The sequence below is a fragment of the Nelumbo nucifera genome, chromosome 3 (assembly GCF_055504915.1).
Source record: "Nelumbo nucifera cultivar China Antique chromosome 3, China Antique-T2T, whole genome shotgun sequence".
Lineage (NCBI taxonomy): Eukaryota > Viridiplantae > Streptophyta > Magnoliopsida > Proteales > Nelumbonaceae > Nelumbo > Nelumbo nucifera.
Window position 1 is genome coordinate 108178415 of NC_142651.1, and position 21171 is coordinate 108199585.

General features: G+C 36.1%; 1 protein-coding gene across 1 annotated transcript in view; it reads right to left on the minus strand.

Moving 5' to 3' along the window:
* Positions 1-14204, minus strand: part of PAPS3 (poly(A) polymerase 3) — a 14905-nt gene extending 701 nt beyond the window's left edge. The window contains exons 1-9 of the mRNA XM_010272527.3: positions 12355-14204; positions 12167-12244; positions 10280-10387; positions 7142-7204; positions 6898-7059; positions 6239-6352; positions 3462-3524; positions 3045-3350; positions 44-208 (exon numbers count right to left, since the gene is read on the minus strand). Of these exons, the coding sequence (XP_010270829.1) occupies positions 44-208; positions 3045-3350; positions 3462-3524; positions 6239-6352; positions 6898-7059; positions 7142-7204; positions 10280-10387; positions 12167-12244; positions 12355-12609 (1314 nt within the window). The 5' untranslated portion in view covers positions 12610-14204. The remainder of the gene's footprint in view (positions 1-43; positions 209-3044; positions 3351-3461; positions 3525-6238; positions 6353-6897; positions 7060-7141; positions 7205-10279; positions 10388-12166; positions 12245-12354) is intronic.
* Between the last annotated feature and the right edge of the window lie 6967 nt (positions 14205-21171).

The following is a 21171-nucleotide window of genomic DNA, read 5'->3' on the forward strand; positions in this document are numbered from 1 at the left end:
CAATATGGAGAAAAATAGGTCATGAAGGAAAGAGGATGCTTGCCTTGACAAGAAGACAGCGAATGCGCGATTTCACCCAACCAACCCAATCACCCAATGCATCTAGGTTTGAAGCAGACAAGAAGATCCGGACAAAACGCATGTATCTCTTTGTGTAGCAGAAATGTTCAAACAAGCTACTCCATGCAAAATTTGGCCTCAAAAGGTCCTACAATTAAATAAATAATGCATGATTTCAATGTAAGAAAAATCAAATTCTAACTGACCTAACCAAGACCCAAGGGCATTCAACTGCTAGTCATATGGAATGAAAGGAAAGGAAATACAAAGACAAAAATTAACCAATCTTACTAACACTTCTGAAGCCAAATACTCAACCCAAATTTTGATTATATCAAGGCACAAAAAATCGATAAAATAAAGATATCTAGATAGAATTGATGGTTCTGTTTCATAAAATTTTGATCATTCAATCCATCTACCTTTTCGAGCCCTTGGACTAAAATTCAAAAGTATCACCGCACCTCCAACAGTTTCTAGGTCCATTATTTCCGCATTTCAAATTTCGAGGAGTTAATGCACATAATTATGGTTTTCCAACTGATATGTATATATTCCTATTCCTGTCTAAACCAAACACACTGTGGGATTAGACCATTCCGATTTCGAAAAATTTTGTTTCTGATTATGGTTGCAAACCAAGCAGACCTTAATAGGAATTATATCTCCTCCCTTTAAAGCCCTGTTCGTTCCTAAATACCATTCACCATCAGAAACAAAACCGTTTTGGTGCTTTTTTTAAGGTTTTATTTATTTTTTCAAAACCGGTTCAAAGGGGTCAATTTAAGTCCCGACTACCCTCTGAACGATGGTCTGACCCGATACGGGCCGATATACATCGATACTTTGAACCTTGATTCAAAACTCTCAAAAATACCCCTTTTGGAAGTGATTAGGGCTCAAAATCTTCTTGCAAACTCCATTCACAGCCACGGCTTCCTCCAATGACATTGCACATCTATCTTTGCGGTTGCCACCGCTGTGCCACCCACAAATTCTCGTCTCTCCTACTCAAGCTTTCCTCCATTAAAACCCCCATTGAAACCACAAGTCTTAGGTATTCTCAATCAAATTGATCTTGTTTCATTTCAACAATTTTTTAATAACTTATAATTTATTTCCTTGTTATTGCTTTTTTGTGGTAAGATACAGAGTCTGTAATCAATGAACAATTTTTTAATAACTTATAATTTATTTCCTTGTTATTGCTTTTTTGTGGTAAGATACAGAGTCTGTAATCAATGAACCCCCATAAAAAACAAGAGAATATCACTTTTTTTGTTTGCCAAAGTTTCAGAACTGGTCCGTTTGAGTTCAATGTGAACTTTCACATTTTTTATTTGCCAAAAAAACTCTTTAAAACACCCTGTTTCGGTGGAGTCTAGGGTTGGATTGTGCTGAAGAACTCAGGTGGATTTGGCAATGATTGTATTGAGCTGAGGCGGAGCATACCAAAGTCGATCTGAAATTCTGTTTCCTGAAACTACGATTACCCACCCTATCTGAATTAATTCCGAAATTATAAAAAAAAAAAACAAAAAAAAAATCTGAAGTAGTTCTGAACTAGGTGTGTAGTAATATCAAGCAGAGTCGAGTCCAAGTTTTGGGTGGCTTAAGCTCGAGCTCAAATATAAAACTCAGAGCTCCAAACTCAATTTGAGTTTCATACTCAAACTTGACTCAAGTCGTTACTCACAAATTGTTCGAGCTCGACTCAATTCAAGACAATTATAAATAAATTACTATTTAAACTTATAAATAAACTAATATTTAAAATATTATACATTTAAAATTATAAATCAATCTTATGAAATATTATAAATAAAAATATAATTATGAAACTTGATTTATTTATTTATATTATAAAAAATATATTGAAAAATATTATTTTATTAGAAGCTCAATTAATTTTGCAACCCAGTCAAGCCAAGTATTACAAAGCTCGAACTTGGCTTGACTAACTACTCGACTCGACTCAATAATCTTCGAGTCAAGTTCAAGTATTTAGTAAGCCAAGCACTAATAGCTAACAAATTGGCTAGGCTTGTTTACATCCCTATTCTAAACATTCATTTTCCAAGGAACACTAAAACAGACAATGCTTTTACTAAGACTTTGGGCTTCTTCACAATCAATTCTCGACATTTTGGCACCTTTGACCAATAGCTTATTCATGAAAAAGAAGATGAAAACCTATTGTTTAGTACAACGATGGAGTTGATTGGATCCTTCAGTCCAAGAGGCGGATGATGCAAAAGACCATGGGGAAAAGGAGACTCATTTACCTAGGTAAGTTAAACAAAAAAGAACACAAGTGCACTTACCTGAACTACAAGAAAACAAACAGGGCCCAAACATCTTATTACAAAAAGATAATAATTACTATTCAAGATCACATGGCCTAATTACCTAGTTGGTCCACTCTAATATTAGAAAATCAATCCTAACAACCATATTATCAAGAGAAGGAGAAAAATAAAACAAAAAAAAAGAACATGAGAAAGTGCACTTACCTGGGCAAGTGCACTCCTGGAAAACAAACGGGGACTAAACATCTTATTACAAAAAGATTATAATTACTATTCAAGATCACATGGCCTAACTACCTAGTTGGTCCACTCTAATATTAAAAAATCAATCCTAACAACCATATTATCAAGAGAAGGAGAAAAATAAAACAAAAAAAAAAGAACATGAGTAAGTGCACTTACCTGGGCAAGTGCACTCCTGGAAAACAAACGGGGACTAAACATCTTATTACAAAAAGATTAGAATTACTATTCAAGATCACATGGCCTAACTACCTAGTTGGTCCACTCTAATATTAAAAAATCAATCTTAACAACCATATCATCAAAAGAAAGAGAAACATTGGAGAGCCCATCCAAATTAACATGATGAATTAAGCATCTAACAACAATGTTAGAATAATTAGCCCTATCAATTAAAGATAAGGTGTGATATTTTGTAGGGAAAAAAAGTACCTTCGTAATAGCATGCCCACGAAGGAACTCTGCCACAATCCGATGGAAAGTGCTTCTTGTAATATTTGAGTGGCAGAATTCAAAAGGACTACATGGCAACCTAATAGGCATTAAGAAATGTGTCTCACTGACATCTCCAACAAGTGGCATCATTCCATCCTGCAACACTACTGGTGTGGGCCAACGCCAGAGAGCGAATGTTTCAAAAAATTTTGAAATGAGAGTGTTTAAGCTCGCATTTGGATGCCTCTGACAAACATAAGCAGAAAGGATTGCCAGGTGGATTCCTCCAAAGAACCCAAGTAGCTGCAAATACAAATGAAATAACTAGGAATTATTCAACAAATAGTCAGAGCCAAAAGGAAGTTCAATCAAATCAACAGCAAATAGATAGCACGAGTAGCACAGCTTACTTACATTACCATACACCCCTCGCCTTCTTGCCCATAACTTTAGACATCGCAGCATGGACTGGAAGTTCTGGAATGGGGTTAGCAAGAAAAAATATACAAGTTAAAATTGCAAAAAGAAGGCAAGATAGAAATTTAACTTCAAAAAAGAGTTCTTTTGTCTCAGTACTCAAGCAGCGTTATTAGTACCAAAAAGGCCTCAAACTGCTTAAACAATCCACACACACACTGACTGACAACCCAACTATTCCCGCTAACATGGAGTGATCTTGCAGTCAATCTAGGTTATTCATATTAATACAAAAAAGGAACACCATCTGCATTGACCATCATTACCTTCTCATGGCCCAAAATCAGTCTTACCACAGTACTGGAAGTTTTCCCAATGACCAGGTCAAGCAGGCCTCTGGTTCAACCACACGGGTCAAACAGGATGGCAACGGTTTGACCATCCAGGTCAACAACAGATTGAAAACATTGGTTAATTCTATAGTATATCTAGAAATAGAAGTATTCATGAAATATCTAGTATTGTATCCAAAAGTAATCATACCGACCCCAAGAATCAAATTGCAAAGCAAAGGATTGGAAAATCTAGAGAATGGAAAAAAAAAAAATCAAACTGTGTTTCAGTGAATAATGAAGTTAACGAAGTTGGACAGGTTTCCCAGATAGCCACAATTTTTAAAAGAAGCTTTTCATAGTTCAAGGCATTTTTTTATTGCTTCCCAAAATGTGGCCAAAGCTTCAACAGTAAAGCTCAGTACTTTATGCCTAAGCGCATAGATTAAGTGCATTTTGAGAGATTCTCCGTGTGCCTAGTGTGCCTTATGCCTCAGCCCTAGCACGTGCCCTTTTTAAATATTTCTTTTTTTGTTATATTTTTTAATATTCTTATACATTTTACACCCTTTGTAATTTTTTATCAATTTCTAAATTGCATTGTATTGTCGTTTGTACACTAGTAATGCTCTTTTAACTTTTAAAATAAACAAAAAACAAAGATCTTTCAAGTACCTGAAGCTTTACCTCTGACCTCAAATAACTAAATTTCCACTAAAGAAGAAACAATATAATACAACTAATATCTGATCCCTAATCCTAAAATAGAATGTAACTATAACTAAAATCATATAACCACCCTTGTGTGTGTGTGTGTGAAAATTTATGTCAGGGGGCCTGTGCCAAACCTCTGCAAGCACTTATTTGGGCTTGCTTCAAGCCTCAAAGGTCCTCAACGGAGGAGGACCGAACTTCTAGGAGTAGGAATACAAGATGTTTAACATCACACTAAAAGCTTGAAGGTAATACATATATATATATATATTGAAAGTTTCGCATATTTGAATTGTTGAGTGATTGAAGCATGAGTCTTATATGTCTACTTCTATCTATGATACCCAGATATGGATATGGGAAACAGGAATACAACTCCATTTCCTAAAATTCTGGACATGGGTACATGTATGGGTAGACCATGTAATATCTAATATGCTTATATTATGCATTTATATCTAGTATTTGAAGCTCTATGCCATTTCTCATGACTTATTATGTCTCATTTGTAGACATTTTTATAGTACAATTTGTCAAAACATGCCACTTTACATATTCTAAACGTATTGATGCTATAGGGTATAAGTAGAAGTTTCCATTCAGTATTTGGTATTCTATCCAATAAGTGTGCAGATACCATAGGATATGATACCAGTATGCCAAGCATGTATAAACATTGAAGTAACATAGGTTTACTTTCATTTTTTTACTTTGAATGTGTTTGATATGTAATTTGAGCAAATATGATTTTAAAAACATTGCATTTCTTTTAAAACTCAAAAATGCATTTTTGTGTATTACAAGTCTTACAATTTTATCAAAAATAAGAGCACCTTGCTTTGAAAAGGTACACACCACAGACCTTGCACCTCAAAACACTAAAAGGTCCTTGCACTTTTCTTGTGCCATCCACTTTTAAAATACTGACTGAGATCAGCACATCCAAGCAAGAATCAAAATATCAATACACACAATATCAAAAATTGGGTATCAGTGTATATTGATACACTGATACTCTTTTTTTTGTATTTTTTTTATTTTTATCAGCTTGAGAATTCCTTCTCTCATCCCAAACTTTCAACTCCCAACTCTGTCCATATTAGTATATCAAAGACCTTGGATACAATTCAATACACCCATACAGGGCGTATTTTATCAATATCTTAATCCTTGCATCCAAATAGAGTGTCAAAAATGTGAATCTGATTAGAGTAATAATATTGGAATTTGTATTGGCAAAGCCAACTGGAAAATCCTTCTTGGATTCTACTCCCCCCATTGTGGAAGAATGTAAATGATAGGACCATTTATAGTTTATAGCATCTGTTGCTTAAACTCAAATACATGAAAATAATATTGCAATAATTATACTTGCCACAAAAACTAACAAAAGACAACAAGAAAACATATAGAATGGCCCTCTGGGAATATGGCATAAATAGGTGATGTTAATGGGAAGGAAACCCTCATTTTATAGATAAAGATACTGTTCAATAGTGATAAAATCTTAACTTCTTACAGAAAAATGAAAAGCCCGTACAACCCCAGGCTCTAACGCTATGGAATATTGTCAAATCTACTTAAAACCAACCCATGAAATAATAGATGATACATAAAAGATTTGGAGCACAATGTGATCGGAGCAAAGAATATAGGCTTGAAGCTCCATTACCAATAGAAAAGCATAGTACTCCAAGCATCAAAAGAACAATCAGAACTAAGGCTTACCTGCAAGTTTGGGACAAGCTGAAGAATACAGATGTTAGCACGTACACCAGATAAGCTTTTCCAACTGGTTTCATCAATATTTCGTAAGAAGAGCGGGTTCAGAATATCCACATTCTGCAACGTTTATCACTCAATAATCAATATGCTTACATTATTAGGAACAAATATTAATCTATACCTATTCTACATTGATCATTTTGCTTTCTTCTCAGAAGAAAAGGGGAGAAAAAAGCAAGCACTTGAGAATATGTTTACACAGACTGTTATTTCATACAATGCAACTCTTTCCATTCCAGAGCAAAATTTCCATACAAAAGAATTTTACCTTCAAAAAGACACACAAAATACCATTTCTACTTTAATAAAAATTCATTTTGTGTCAAACCTCCTGTTGTAAAACATTGCAAAAAAACTGTCCAGCTTGATACATTACATAAAGATCAACAAGCGTGTCACCTGATAAAGATGATTTCATTTGTATGAATCACGGTATCATCTGGGAGAGCACATATAATATCAAGCAAAAAATGTCTTAAGTTCAAACACTGTAAACCATCTAATTAAGAAAGATGAGAGGGAATGACCCCTTCAATATGATAGTTATCATTCACACAAAAAAGAAAGAGGATCCAGCATTAGTTGCATAGCTGAAGACTTACGTCAGGAACAGATGGAACTTTAAGTTGTGCATATGGAAGATCAATAGAGATCCCATTGAATTTAAAGCGCATCAAAGGAACTTTTGCATCCTTAACACAGTGTATCTCTGACACTTCATGTCTATTTTGAAGCATGTTGCGCAGAACAATAAAAAAATCCTCCTGCAAGAACCTTTAATTTATCAGACAAGAAATAATGCTTGATACAATTCAAATAATTGATCAAAAGAATGAAGAAGCTTACAGTCATGGTGGCAAAGGAGGGGCCAACACATAATGCATCAATATCTGACTCTGGTCCATGAACCTGAATATTGAAAAATCATCAGCGCCAATACCTAAGATCTATGAGGTGCTAGAATCACAAATTAATGAGCAAAAGAAAGAAAGGAACAAGAATGAAAAGCAGTACAACTTATATCCAGTACCCATTTGATGTTAGGTGCCAGAAAAGAGGCTGAGAAAGGCTTACGAATGGCCACCTATACTTTTATCTGTTAGCCATATTCTTTCAGATGACTATTGTGACGGTAAAAAGAATGGGCTAACAGCAAGCCCAACATCTTTATAGGAATATGATAGGACATGTATGATACTCCATGAGTAGAATACCACAAAATGTCCCATGTTAAATTCCAAACCAACTAGAAAGTTGAGATAAAAGGAACAAACCTCTGTAATAGATAGGACCTAATTACTTTTAATTATCCTCCATATAATTCATTGCTTTATGTATATGCCTTCCTTTTATTTATTTTTAGTTGGGATGGGGGGAGTTGGAGGCTCTTCCAAGGGCTACCATCGATTTAAACCCACACATGCCTCTGCATGTATGTGCAGAAGACACAAACAATAAATAGAGGACCTTTGTTAAACAATATTAAAAAATTCCTTTACAAGATAAAAAGGAGTACAAGAGAAGGTGACAAAGAATCATTGAGGAAAAGAAGAAAATACAAGTCCACCATTCCCAACCAAAAACTATCACCCCATGCCGAATACACAACACATACAGAAAGCACCCACCCCAGTTTTGTATTTTTGTTTTGCAATGATCGAAATTTTCATTAGAAGAGAGAAAAAAGAGACAAGGGAAGGCAACAAGGAATCATCAAGGAAAAGGAGAAAATACAAGTAACTCCCACCACCACAAAAGCACCCCCACCCCCCATTGTGCTCTCAACCTCCAAAAAATGCCAGCCATCACTCCAAACCTTATTAGACTCGCCACCACTTAAATAAACCACTTGTCATCCTAAAAGCTTCTATGAAGTCTATATCCACTCAAACTTGATTACCAAGAAATATTTTGTTCCAAAGATATACTTTTATTGCCTCTAACTTTGTCTGATTTTCTCTTTCTTCCAATTCAAAAAACACATTTTTTGAAGACCACTCACCACCTAAGAAGAACAAACCAACCTTTTACCAATTGAACATCTTTTTCCAGGTTTTAAAAGTGCAAGGGGCAATTTGTGCCTAAGGTACAAGGTGCAAGGCGAGGCACGTATATATATATGTTAAACACAATATTAATAAAAACATAAACTTAAGTTTCAAAATAAATATTTTAAAAACCTATTATCTAAAATTAAAATACATAAGCATAACATGTAAAGCATATTCAACTGAAAAATTTAAAATAAAATCAAACATATAAACCATTTTCAAGCATGTAAAACCCACAATTTCTTTTTTCTTCCTCGACTGCATTACTTCAAATAGCTAATGTGATATAAAGCATCTTCATTCTTGATTCTACAAGCCGCCTTTGTACCAAGCCCCTCGAAGCAAGCCCAAACAAGTCCAGGTTAGAGTCTTAAATTCTTAATCCTTACACAAAAATGATTTTATAATTTTAATTGTCTTTTAAGAAGATATTTTACTAGGATGAATGAATGAACAACCCAACCGCTAGGCTCAAAAAAGAACAAATAGGGCCTAAAATGCGTCTCACCTGAGCACCTAGGTCCACCTATTAAATTACTGCCTTTGTCAACCACCATTTGTAAAATCCACATTCTTCTGAATTTGGATAGTTTCAACAAACAGGGCCACATCTTCAGTAACTTATAGGTTCACTTCTACGTCAAACTCTTTCCTCTCAAATATACATGTCATCTACCTTAAAATCTTCTGAACACTCATAGAATGGACGAGCTCTATAATTCTTATTCTATAACACCTTTTACAGCTAATTGTGCATGTTATTCTCAAGAAACAAAACATTTTCTTGAATACTAACCACCTCTAGAGCAGTCATCAACAATACCCTTTGATGTTAAAACATAAAATGCATCTTGTTGTCCTTTGTGTATCTGCATAGATACAACACCAATCACCAAAACCATGAAGGTTGTCCTAAAACCACCTCCTTTTGTAAACCCTCTTTAAGTTTTTTACATGGACCAGTCCCACAAAAACCAGTCTTCAATCTAGAGGGAAATTTTGGTAACATGACTAGCATTCTTATTGCCCTTCACCACCAACTTTTCATTTCATACCACCAGAACCCATCACTAATATGTCCCAACACAGTAGCCTGACTCTCCCCCTTTTCAACCCAAATCCACTCCCAGTCTGCCGAACCTCAATGTATCCTCCCAACCAGGGGCAGAGCCAGAAATTTTTTGTGAGGGGGGCCAAAACCTGAAGTGAAATGGGGGAGGGGGGAATAAGTATGGATTGGCCCATAGGGGGGGGCAATCATTGGGGTGGAGAGTTTGGGAGGGGGGAAATTTACATGGAAAGCTCTATTTCCAAGTGAAGAATTCTGGACCATAGGGGGGGCCATGGCTCCCCTGGGTCCCCCCTGGCTCCGCCCCTGCTCCCAACCTTGAATCCCTATCAACTTCATCTTATTTTCCAGTTAGTGCAACACATCTTAGTACCTGCGGCTTTACAAAGATTAGAGGCTTGAATATCCAATCCCTCTGCTTTCAAACAGATTCTTCATGCTCTTCTAGTTACAAGTTTATCTTAACCTATGAAATAACAATTCCATCACCATACTAACTTCAGTAAGTTGTATCATCAACAGTCTTCAAGTTTTGTTGTTCATTAGAATATTCTGCACCAATCAACAATGGTAGTTCCAGCAAGACAGAGTTCACTTCTACACTTAATGATATGATGGCAGCAAAAAGCTTCAGCAACTTAGACCATTATTACCCCTTCCTACACAACAAATGGGGAAAAGGAAATTGTAGAAATCTCCATGAATTAACATTCTCAATGATACTTATATATCAGCAAAATCATCGAAAAAATATAAGAGTATGACAACAAATGGGGAATTAGTCAAATAGATAGGAGGGAGGGAGGGAGGAGAGGGAGAGGGAGAGAGGGAGAGGGAGAGAGAGAGAGAGAGAGAGAGAATTACTCCCAAGCCATAGGATCCGTAAGTTAAAATTGTAGAACTAGTGCTCAAAATCTGGCTTTTTGGAAGACGACGCTGCCATGCTACCTTTTTTATCCATGCTAACACTATCTGCAAGATGACATAAAATATCCCCATTTTTAGATAACAAGTCAAAGATGTGCAGCATGAGAACCTACTAAGTATAAAGCAAATTGAATATAGTTATCGATTTGGCAACACAAGCAATGATACAAGATTTAATGATTTAAATGAGAATAATCAAACACCATATTTGTTCCACATTCCAATAGTGCAACTGAAATTGTTCCCAAAATTTATACCAACAAAATGTCATATACAGATATACTAGATTATCCATCTTGAGCAAATTAAGAAGATCAACTGAAAGCCAAATCTATGTACTGAACAGCTAAACCATAAAAAACACCATCTGATAATCAGAGTGAAGGGACCGCCTAAGTTGCCCCAAGATCTATTTGCATAATCCTTACTCAACCTTCTTTTGAGGATTGAATCTGGTCAGGTCTGATGAGCTATGGATTACAATCAGAGAATATAAAATGCATTACAATTTACAAGTAACATGCATTGAACTCAATTCTCAAATATCCATAAAAATGCCAGTTAATATAAAACAAAACCTCCCAAAACTATTGCCAAAATCACTAAGGAGCACCAACAAACCTTTCAAAACCCATATAAACTAGAACAAGTCCAGTAAGAAGCCTTTGCTACTACCAAACCAAAAAGAAACTGACTGACACAATAAGGAATCCTACTTTTGCATGAACAACTAGAAACTATCAATTTATACTATTTTCCTATCATACTTCTAAAACCACAATTGGCCCAGGTAAACTGTCATAGCATTCTACACTCATGCCTCAAACCCAAAATAAAAACCAATTATGATTTAACATTGCTGCCTTAAATGGGATCAATTGGATCTATATCATGTCCAAAGTCCAAACAAGGTTGTTACACTCAATTCTAATCCAACTTTGCCAAAAAGTATGAAGGATAACAAAATACATAGAAACATTTTATTATGTGTCATCCCTCTCTGAATTCTAAAATTGCCTGCAATTATCCTGTTTCACAATTACATAATCAAGGCAAGCATAGGAATCAAAATCAATAGAGATATATGCTCATTCTGGATCCAATGGCAGGAATCTCTCAGAGAAGTTTACCACAGGCTGCTCAGGCATCCATCTGACCTCAAATAACTGTAATAAAAGCCCCATGAACATTAATTATCACAAACCTTAGCCATATGGTGTATCTTAAGGTTGATGCAAAGCTAGTAACTCAGCTCTTCTTTTCTTATTTATTCAATTATGCCTCAGCTACATCTATCTCCCACTATATCCAATGTCTTCCCGTAACCTAACACCAGCCCGTGATCAGTAACTGCAAGAAGCATAAGTTCTCACTTGGAGGTCCAATGTTAACGATCCATATGCCATTTGAAGACATTGTCCAATTCTTCATTTTCAATCTCTCTTATATAAGATATTTTCAGGTTTTCCTCTTTCGGATGGGGAGACCTTGGAGAATCATCCCTCCCTTGCACTTACGAGGAACAGGTCCCATGCATCAGGCCAACCTTTTCTTATAAATAAACTCAAGATTCATCGAATAATGTTAGAAGCCGCTTGTAGTTAAGAGGAGCAAACGCAAGAGATGAAAGGAGAAAAAGAAAGGATCAAGAAATTTAAGATTCACGAATCCACTACATTTGATGTAAATGCCAACTAGTATCCAACTCCAAAAATCTAATAAAGTTCCTTTAGCCATGTCATCCCCCAAATTACCATTTAAAGCCACTAAACTAAATGGCAAAACCCCTAGTTATTTTAGGAAAACATATAGCAGCCAACAGACCTGCTTAAGCTCCGCAATCGCATCTAGCCTCTTTAGCTCATCGTCCGGTGACGGCAAGAGTCCTTCATCCGCCATAAACTGCGACATACAACCCAAAACCAATACCCATGTTAACAAGAAACCAACCAACATTGGGAAACACATAAACGCACAACGTGGAGAATAAGTTGGATAGTCGGTTCAGATACCTGAAGCAACGAGCGCGACCTTTCCTCATCCATATGTATCAGCAGAGCAGGATTAACAGTAAATCCAACAGAAGGAACAAAAGGAGGGTTTACCGGAACAAGAAACTCAACGCAGGGTGTTGCAGGTCGAAAATTAGGGTTTCCGATAACAAAAGATCTAGGAAATGAACCGAGGGAAGAAATCACAGTTCGATGATCAAAAAAATGTGGTCGAGGAATAACAAGACTCCTTTGGCTTGAATGAGCATATGCCATACACACGACTCAGATCGAAAAAGACTAAACCAAGATGTTATCAATGCCGAATGATAAGACTAATCCAAGAGGAGAAAATGCAAAGAGAAAGAAGAAAGAACGATCAGGTTTCAAGAAAAAACAAAATAGATAGGAAGAAGATCGATCACAGAAATCTAAAAACAGCAAAGCGAGACTAACAGGCAGGTAGCGAACTAAAATCACAGAGATTGAGAAGAGGAAGAGAGAGAGAGAGAGAGAGAGAGAGATGTGCACAGAAAGTAACGTTCCTTTCTACATTGCAGTATTTGAATGTCGAAATGGTGGAACAACCAAGGGCGATTGTCGATTGACTGACTCACTACCTTGTGCCTTGCCTTTTATAGCACCCTGTCTGAGGTGTCGCGACACTGTGTAAAGGCAGGGCAGCCCCTCAGGCTCACCGCCACTGAAAAATAAATTCAAATGCAACTCGTCGAACCAAGTAGTATGCTGACTTGATGCAGTGGCGTTTCTTTTTCCGTTTGATTGGAATCGATCAGGTATGGTTGACAGGTGACACAATCCTGTGACATGAACTTCGATGAATTCATTCCTGTAAGTTAAAAGAACCGATCCAACGGTAAATGGTATAAAGAGGACAGCCTGTAAGGCTGTAAGCTGTAATATCATCCGCCAACACGTCAACAAGAGGACTGGGCAGGGAAGGTAACTTTGTATGATATACCCAAACTGCCCTCGAGAAATAGATAATTGATTATTATGTTCACCCTCACCGGCATATATAAAAGCAACTCCACGAGCACGCAAGAAGACAGGAAGAGCCGCGAGAAGAGGCTCCATGACCTAGTAAGGGGCGATAGCAAGAGATAGAGAAAGAGAGATCAAGGATGGGTCGGATGTGGGCATCGTCGGCTTTCCGGTGGTTGGATTTCGATTTCTCCCTATCACCAGCGATATTCCGGTGGCCTGAATTCAACTTCTCGTACTTCACGCCAAGATGGGCCTTCGAGAGTTTCCGATGGCCTGATTTCAATTTCACCATCGTGGATGATGTGCTGTGGACCTTCGTCACGGTCTTCGAGTCCTTGGCCTTGGCTGCGATGCTGTGTTTCTTCTTCGTCTTCTGTGGCTGTACTCTCTGATTGCCGTATCTCTCCATCTGCAGCTTTGCTGGAATACTGAAATTTCAGGCGGCCGTTGGAACCGTTTTTCTCGGCGACCTCGCTAGAGTTATCGACGTCGGTGACGCTACTGTGAGATTGAGGATTGGCAGTTGAGAACGCTGATAAGTTGGGTATGATTACGAGTCTGGAGCCTAGACACGAAAACAGAATCCCTCTTCTATCTGATCTCGTAATCTTTTTTTCAGTCTTTTTTTGAGAGGTGCTTTATTCTCTTTAGTTTTAATTAACTTTTCGAGCTTTCTTGTATCTTCTTTTTCCATTAATTACCAGTTTCCCATCTGGGGATTGTGCATTTGTGCCAATATGCGCTCTTAGGCTAATCGTAAAACTCAAACAATTGAACTCAAAGAGTAGACAGCTCGGTCTGGCTGTCATTGCTCCTTTGCGCTCTCTCTCTCTCTCTTCGGACTTCGGTTAATCGAACTACGCAAGTAAAAGGGTATCATAATCATAGGCGTTGTCTGGGGGGGGGTTAGTGTGTTCCCGTCTTCCCGGCGCAGGTTAGTGCATGACAATTGATTAAGTGGAATATCTTCGCCGATATCATGGCAATTACCTAAAATGCCCTTAAATCTTTGTCTCGAGTGGATGGTGCGTTTGGACGGGGCACAACCGAATACGGTTTCGCCATGTCAAGAAGGTTCCGGGGTTCACGTTCCACCCGCAGATTGCGATGGATCCAATGGCTGTTGTATAACGTGGGTCCCATGTACCTCTTGTGTATGTGTGTAAATTCCAAAACCTGAGATGGGCAATTGGAGGACAAGAGGAAGCTCCGTCCGGTCCTCTTCTCTCACCCTTCTCCAACTAGGTGTCCGTTTGGTTCGAGAATCAAAATCCCATAGGATCTCATTCTCAAGAGGAAGGGAATGGGTGTATGAGATTCCGTTGGAATGGATTTACTATTTAGAATGGCTCATTGCCTCATTCCAATTCAGATCTCCATTCCCGCAAATCAAATCAAACGGGTTCTCCATGAATTTTCTGACAGCTGTTATAATTTTGTATCAATTATTTTAAAGATATTTTATAAGACACGTGTCACAAATTTTAATTTTGTTTAAATTATTTTAAGGATAAATTAAAGATATTTTATAAGACACGTGTCACAAATTTAACCAGTGTATTTATTTGATTCCTTTTTTTTTTTGTCATCTGTCAAATGCAAAAGATAATTGATTAGTGCTTCTGTGCTTGAGTGACGCACATGATCACTCTAAGGCCATCGATAATGTCAACGTGCAATCATATATGGGCGTTAGGCACTCGATGGCTTGAGGCATAAGCAGCTGGTGTGGTGTAGACCGATTTATATTGGATTGACTTGGGAGATGTTTGGAACCGTGACCCATTTTCGTGTCACATCGAATTTAAATAGGCATTTCAACCAACGTTCATATATCTCATTGTTTGGTTCAGATGATTATTAAAAAATTGGAATTTCATCGATGCATTAAATGTCAAATTTGGTGTTTCATGCATTGATGAACCGTTTCTTTAATGGTTAACTGATGTGTATCCTATATGGTGTTTACCTGTTAGCACATACATAAAAAACAGTGATGAAAATCACCTTATCAAACAGCATAGTATTGCTCACTGCTTATATAGCATAAGTGTTTTTTCTTGAAAATCGGTCCCAAAAAACGCCCACGCTTCTAAAAACCATGTTAGATTGAGCCAATATCTAGTCATGGACCTGATTTGGATTATAATTAAAATAAATTTGAACAACGGTTCAGATATTAAATTGGACGGTCTAAAATATTCATTGGATTATATTGGACTTGGTCCATTTGTAATGGATTCACATTGGATTCGATTGGACGGACTAAATCCAATCCAATCTACCAAAAGGATTCTTTGCATTGTAAGATTAAAAAGGGTAAGGATACATTTAACAAGAAAATTAGGTATGAATTTGCCTATTCTCCTAACCAAAATTCTTGGGCTTTCGGTTTCAAACTTTTATCACAGTTCTATTTAGGGTTTGTGCCTTTATGGGTTAATACATACGAAGTACTAGTATGTTCTTTCCTAATAGATTGTTCAGTCCAAAACCTCAAACATATAATGATATACCTTTGCTATATGGAAGTGAGATGCAAGGTTTTTAAATCTGGATCAGACAGGAAACCATTATGGGGACTGATTTTCAGGTCAAATTGTCTGACCATTTGGTTTGAGTGAGCAGTCCGTTCTAACTTAAAAATAATTTACAGTTAAAAATCATTGCCTAGGTCAATGGTTTAACAATTCAGCTATCCGGATCAACAGATCTCTGACCAAATCAATAGTTTTTGGCTAAAAGCAGTTTTAAGATGAAATGGAACTGATTACCTGACCGATTCTCAGTTTTTCTGGTCCAATTTTGAAAACTATAGTGAAATGTATCTTAAAATTACTATAATACCATTATCTTGTCAAAATAAAGATATGTTTGAATAGAATTTTGTTCGCATATAGAGTAACTGGGGCCTTGTAATATTAGTATTGCTGATGGCATTTCTTAGCTGCTAAGCTTGTAAGGTGCTACTGCTACAAGTCAAACCTTTCATTTTCACAATTTGAGTTTTCTTATTGTATTTCAGTTTTGTCAAGTCGTGGTTGTCGTGGAAATTTGGCTTCGCACCCAAACAATTTTATACATTGTTTTCAAAAACCGGATCGGACCGAAAAAACTAGGAACTGGTTACCTCCGTTTTCCTTCAAAACCATATTTTCTTCTAAAACCGTTGATTTTGGTCAGTAACCGCTGAATCAGTCAGTTAATCGTTCAAACCATTTGAACCGTTCGAACGGTTTTGACCGTTTTCCATTTTTTTTTGTTAAAACGGGCTGGCCATTTGGGTTGAACAATCAGACCATTCGAACCGGTAACTGGACCCTTGACCGGTTCGGTCACTGGTTTGTTTTTAAAAACCATGATTTTATATTTCGTGCAAAAAGAAACAAAAAAGATTTGAAAATTAAAATGGCTAAAAGGTCGAATTCAAATCATCAAAGAAAAAAACTCTCTCTCTCTCTCTCTCTCTCTCTCTCTCTCTATATATATATATATATATATCATCGACAAGTGGGATCCATCACTAAGACACATAGTGCAATGTGTAAGTAAAAGTTGCCACATCAATACAATTCAAAAATGAAAAATCTGTATTTACACTCAAAGCTGCATCTTGTTGGAATCCTATAATGGTTCTTGTGAATGAACTCGAATCTCCTACCCAACTATGTATAGGACACTATAGTTGTACATTGAGAACATTACAGTTAGCATATAAAAAGGGTAAAATACAAAAATCTCCCCTAAATTTTTTTATAATCATAAAATTTACCTTATAGTTTCATTTTAACAATACTTCTCCTGAACTTTTTTCGAAACTTGACAAAAACCTTCTTTTTGTCATCTTTTTAGACGAAAAACATTAGAATGATGCACCAGTTTTTTTTAAGTACCCATTTCACCTTTTTATAAAATATTTTACATACAAAATTACTGAATAACCATGTTTTAACTCGACAAAAACATTAGAGAATGACCATTGAAAGTAGATTTTTGTTAAGTAAAAGAATGGTTATTTTAGTAATTTTGTATGTAAAACAATTTATAAAAGGGTAGAATGGGTATTTGAAAAAAAAAACGGTGCATCAATTTAACGTTTTTCGTCTGTAAAGGTGATGGAAATGAGGTTTTAGTAGAGTTTCTCAAAAGTTTCAGGGGAGGTATTTATTAAAACAAAACTATAAGGGAGGTTTTTATAGTTGTCAGAAACTTCAGAGGATGTTTTTATATTTTACCCTAAATAAACATTGCTACATCAATACAATACAAAAATGAAAAATCTGTGTATGTATTTACAATTGAAGCTTGTTGGAATACAATAATAGCTTTATTAAGGGTAATTGTCCAAAACTCACAATGACTTTTCAGTGAGTTTTTATTTTCCAAAACTCCCCTTATGTTAAAGCACCATTAATATTCACTAATAGAAATTGTCCACGCCAGGATAAATACAATTCACACAACCAAATTGCCCCTGACTAGCAAATTAGAGAAAAAAAGTGCTCATTTAGGGTCTCTCTCTACCGATTTCACTCTTCCTCTGTTGCTGATAACTTCCTGCATGCCCTTCTGGGTAAGTACGATCTTGGGGTCGGGAATCCGACCATAAGCACTATCATCAATGTTGCCTTGGCTCTGCCCATGCAAGACTAGAATGATATGTTGAGGATGAAGGTGTTGGGGTTAGCAGATCAGCCTTGTCGGGGTAACCAGCTGACCCATTAAGGGAAGTGACTTGAGCTGCTCTAGACTGTCAGAGCCATTAAATTATATTAACATGTCTAATTAAATGGTTTTGTATTTTTTCGTCCGTATCGAACCGATACAGGTCCATACCGGCACTGTATCGGTCCGCTTTGGGTATGTATCGGCCAATACAATCCGAAACGTGCTGATACATACCCAAAACAGGCCGATATGCATTATGTATCAGTCGAATTTAATTTCCTTCTCCTTTTTAAATTTAAATTTAATTTATATATTCTCTCTCATTAATATCAATTTTAATTAACCTAAAGTCTGAGAGGTCACTAAATGCTAATATAATTTAATTAAATGCTCATTTAAGTTAACTTTAATTACAACATTTAATATATCATTAAATGTTATTTAAGTCAAATAACTTGTTAAAAATCACAAACCAAAGGTAAGAAGTTTTGAACTCAAGTCATTTGCTTGCAACACTAATTAATTAACCATTATGCCAACCTCAATTACTAATTAGAATAACATGTTTTTTTATACTTAAAGTAATCTTTCTTGCCTTGGTGGATGTTTCCCAACAAATGCTATAAATTTGATTATTAATATTTATATAATAATAAGATGGATACAAGTTAAATTTATTTATTAAAAATTAATGAATATATTAACTTGTATACGTAATAAATATCATCTAAATCTATATATAATAAATATTAACTAATAAATGACTTCAAAAAAATATAACTAATAAATATTAGTATGTATACACATAGTTCTTCTATTACTTTTTCAATGGTTACTAATTATATCCCAATACTTCATATAAATCATTAAATAATGATTTTTTATGTTTAAATAAATTAGTTATAATCACATAAAACTCATTTTTATTATTGTTCATATTTTTTAAAATTTCTAGTATATTTATGCGTATCTTGATTTTTCGTTCGTATTTATACGTTTTCAAAGTGTATCTTGACAAGTCTCTTAAAATTACCTTCCCGATACACCTTGCGTTTCCGATACTTATGACATGGATAGGCATAATGGTTGCCATTAAGGCAATGGAGAAGTAGAAATGAGAGAATATGGCAAGGTGGGTGGTGGGTAAGCGAAAATGATGAAGTCATTTGTAGTCCAGCTGTAGCATTAAGAAAACAAAAATAATGGTCGTTAACGTATTCGTCTGCTACTCAATAACTTTGGTTCTCGGTCTGGTGAGAGAGACAGAGAAGTAGAGAACAGTTCAATGAATGATATATAGTCTTAAGAGCAAACGAACGAGTTGAGTTTTGTACGTTTTTTATCAACCATTGTTACATAAATATGCGAAGGATGGACCCTCCTCCTAAGTAAAGCAAAGGAATTAGATAAAGATTCATTGTACCATCCGCATGGGTTCTAATCTATCATATGTGCATTCAATCTACTCAATCGCTCCCATTGCCATCAATTCTCAATTAATTTGCTTATAGGATTTGTTGTTCAATTATCAACCGCTCCCATTCAATCTCCATCTGACGCCATGCCAGAGCAGAATGAAAGAAAATGTGCAAAAACGAAGAGTGAACCAGATAAAAGAATATGGCAATCCCAAGTTATAAAATCAAATAAAATAGAGCCTTACTACATGAGGATTCAGATTTCAGAAGAGATCATACACATCAAGGAGAGAAGGTTGGGAAAAGGTTTGGTTGAGGTTGATTTCTCATTTCGTTTGGAGGAGAGAAAGAGGAAGCGAAGGTTTTGAATCCTTAACTTCTATGGCATCAATTGCTATTTTCTCCTCTTTGCGAAGAAGAAAAACACCGTCCTCGGAGGCTTTCTTGGCTCCGTTCCAGCTCAGCAATGTCGCACTGGTTCAGATGCTCTCTATCGTTGCTAATGAGATTGAGTTTCTAGAGGAGCACATTTACAATAACGAAGGGGATGTTGACCCAACTGTATCAGTACTCAATGGTTTTCTCACGCTCACTAGATATTGTAGATTCTTGCTTTTTGGATTTGAGGAAGAAGAAGAAATGGGTTATGGGAATCAAAAGAAGGTATGGAAGGGTCTTATTTATCAGGAAATTGGGGAGACCTTCCTTACAATTCCGAAGGATTTCTGCTGCCCAATCTCATTGGATTTGATGAGAGATCCGGTGATAATCTCCATGGAGTAGACATATGATCGATCGTCGATTTCTCGGTGGATGGAAAAAGGTCATTGTACTTGCCCAAAGACAAGGCAGATGCTTTCTTATACGCGTCTTGTATTTTTTATTATTTATTTGAAGGGTAAAATGGTAATATATTAATAACCGTTAGTCCTAACGAGTTTTGGACAATTACCTTTTTATTAATGAGCTTGAATCTCGTACATTGAGAGATATTCCCAATATACAGCCATAATATCTTGTGGGTAGGTATGAATATGATTCTTATGGGTAAAGATCTGAATTGCTTGCTAATAGGTAATCATTAACCAGCAAAAAATATTATTTTAATAAATAAAGTACTAATTATTTACGTTTGCGTAACATGACCAATAAAGTCATTACAAGATGACCAACTAGGTTATAATTGGTCAAAGGCTCGGCTCAAACCTGATATTATTCCTGCAAGTCGAATTCAAATAGACAAATTTTCGATTCGACTTGATTTGAATCCACCCCTACTTAATCCAGTACATCAACGCATTTGAATCAATGCACCTCGCCTCTAACGCAAAAGCTCTTCCAAACCCATTCTTGATATCTCCATCAATATATATATTACCACGTGAAAATATAATGGTAAGGTAAAACCAATCTATCACTTGTACGTGGTTTATTATTCTTCTTTTTTTGGTAGAAGGTTTATAGTTATTCATATCATAGAAAAAAAAAACTTTTTCTTGCACACACTAACATTTGCCTTTTTATTTTCTAATATAAAAAGAAGGGTGCATATTAGTCTACTGTATAAATGTAGCTTGATGAGATACAATACCTGTGCACTACGAGTGCAACTAGAGGTGTTCACGGGTCGGGTTGGGTCGGTTTATTGGGGTTTTCCCATCCGACCTGACCTGGTCGGGTTACCTAAGGTGAAAACCGAAACCGACCCACTAATAGGCCAAACCGATTTAGTCGGTTTGAGTCG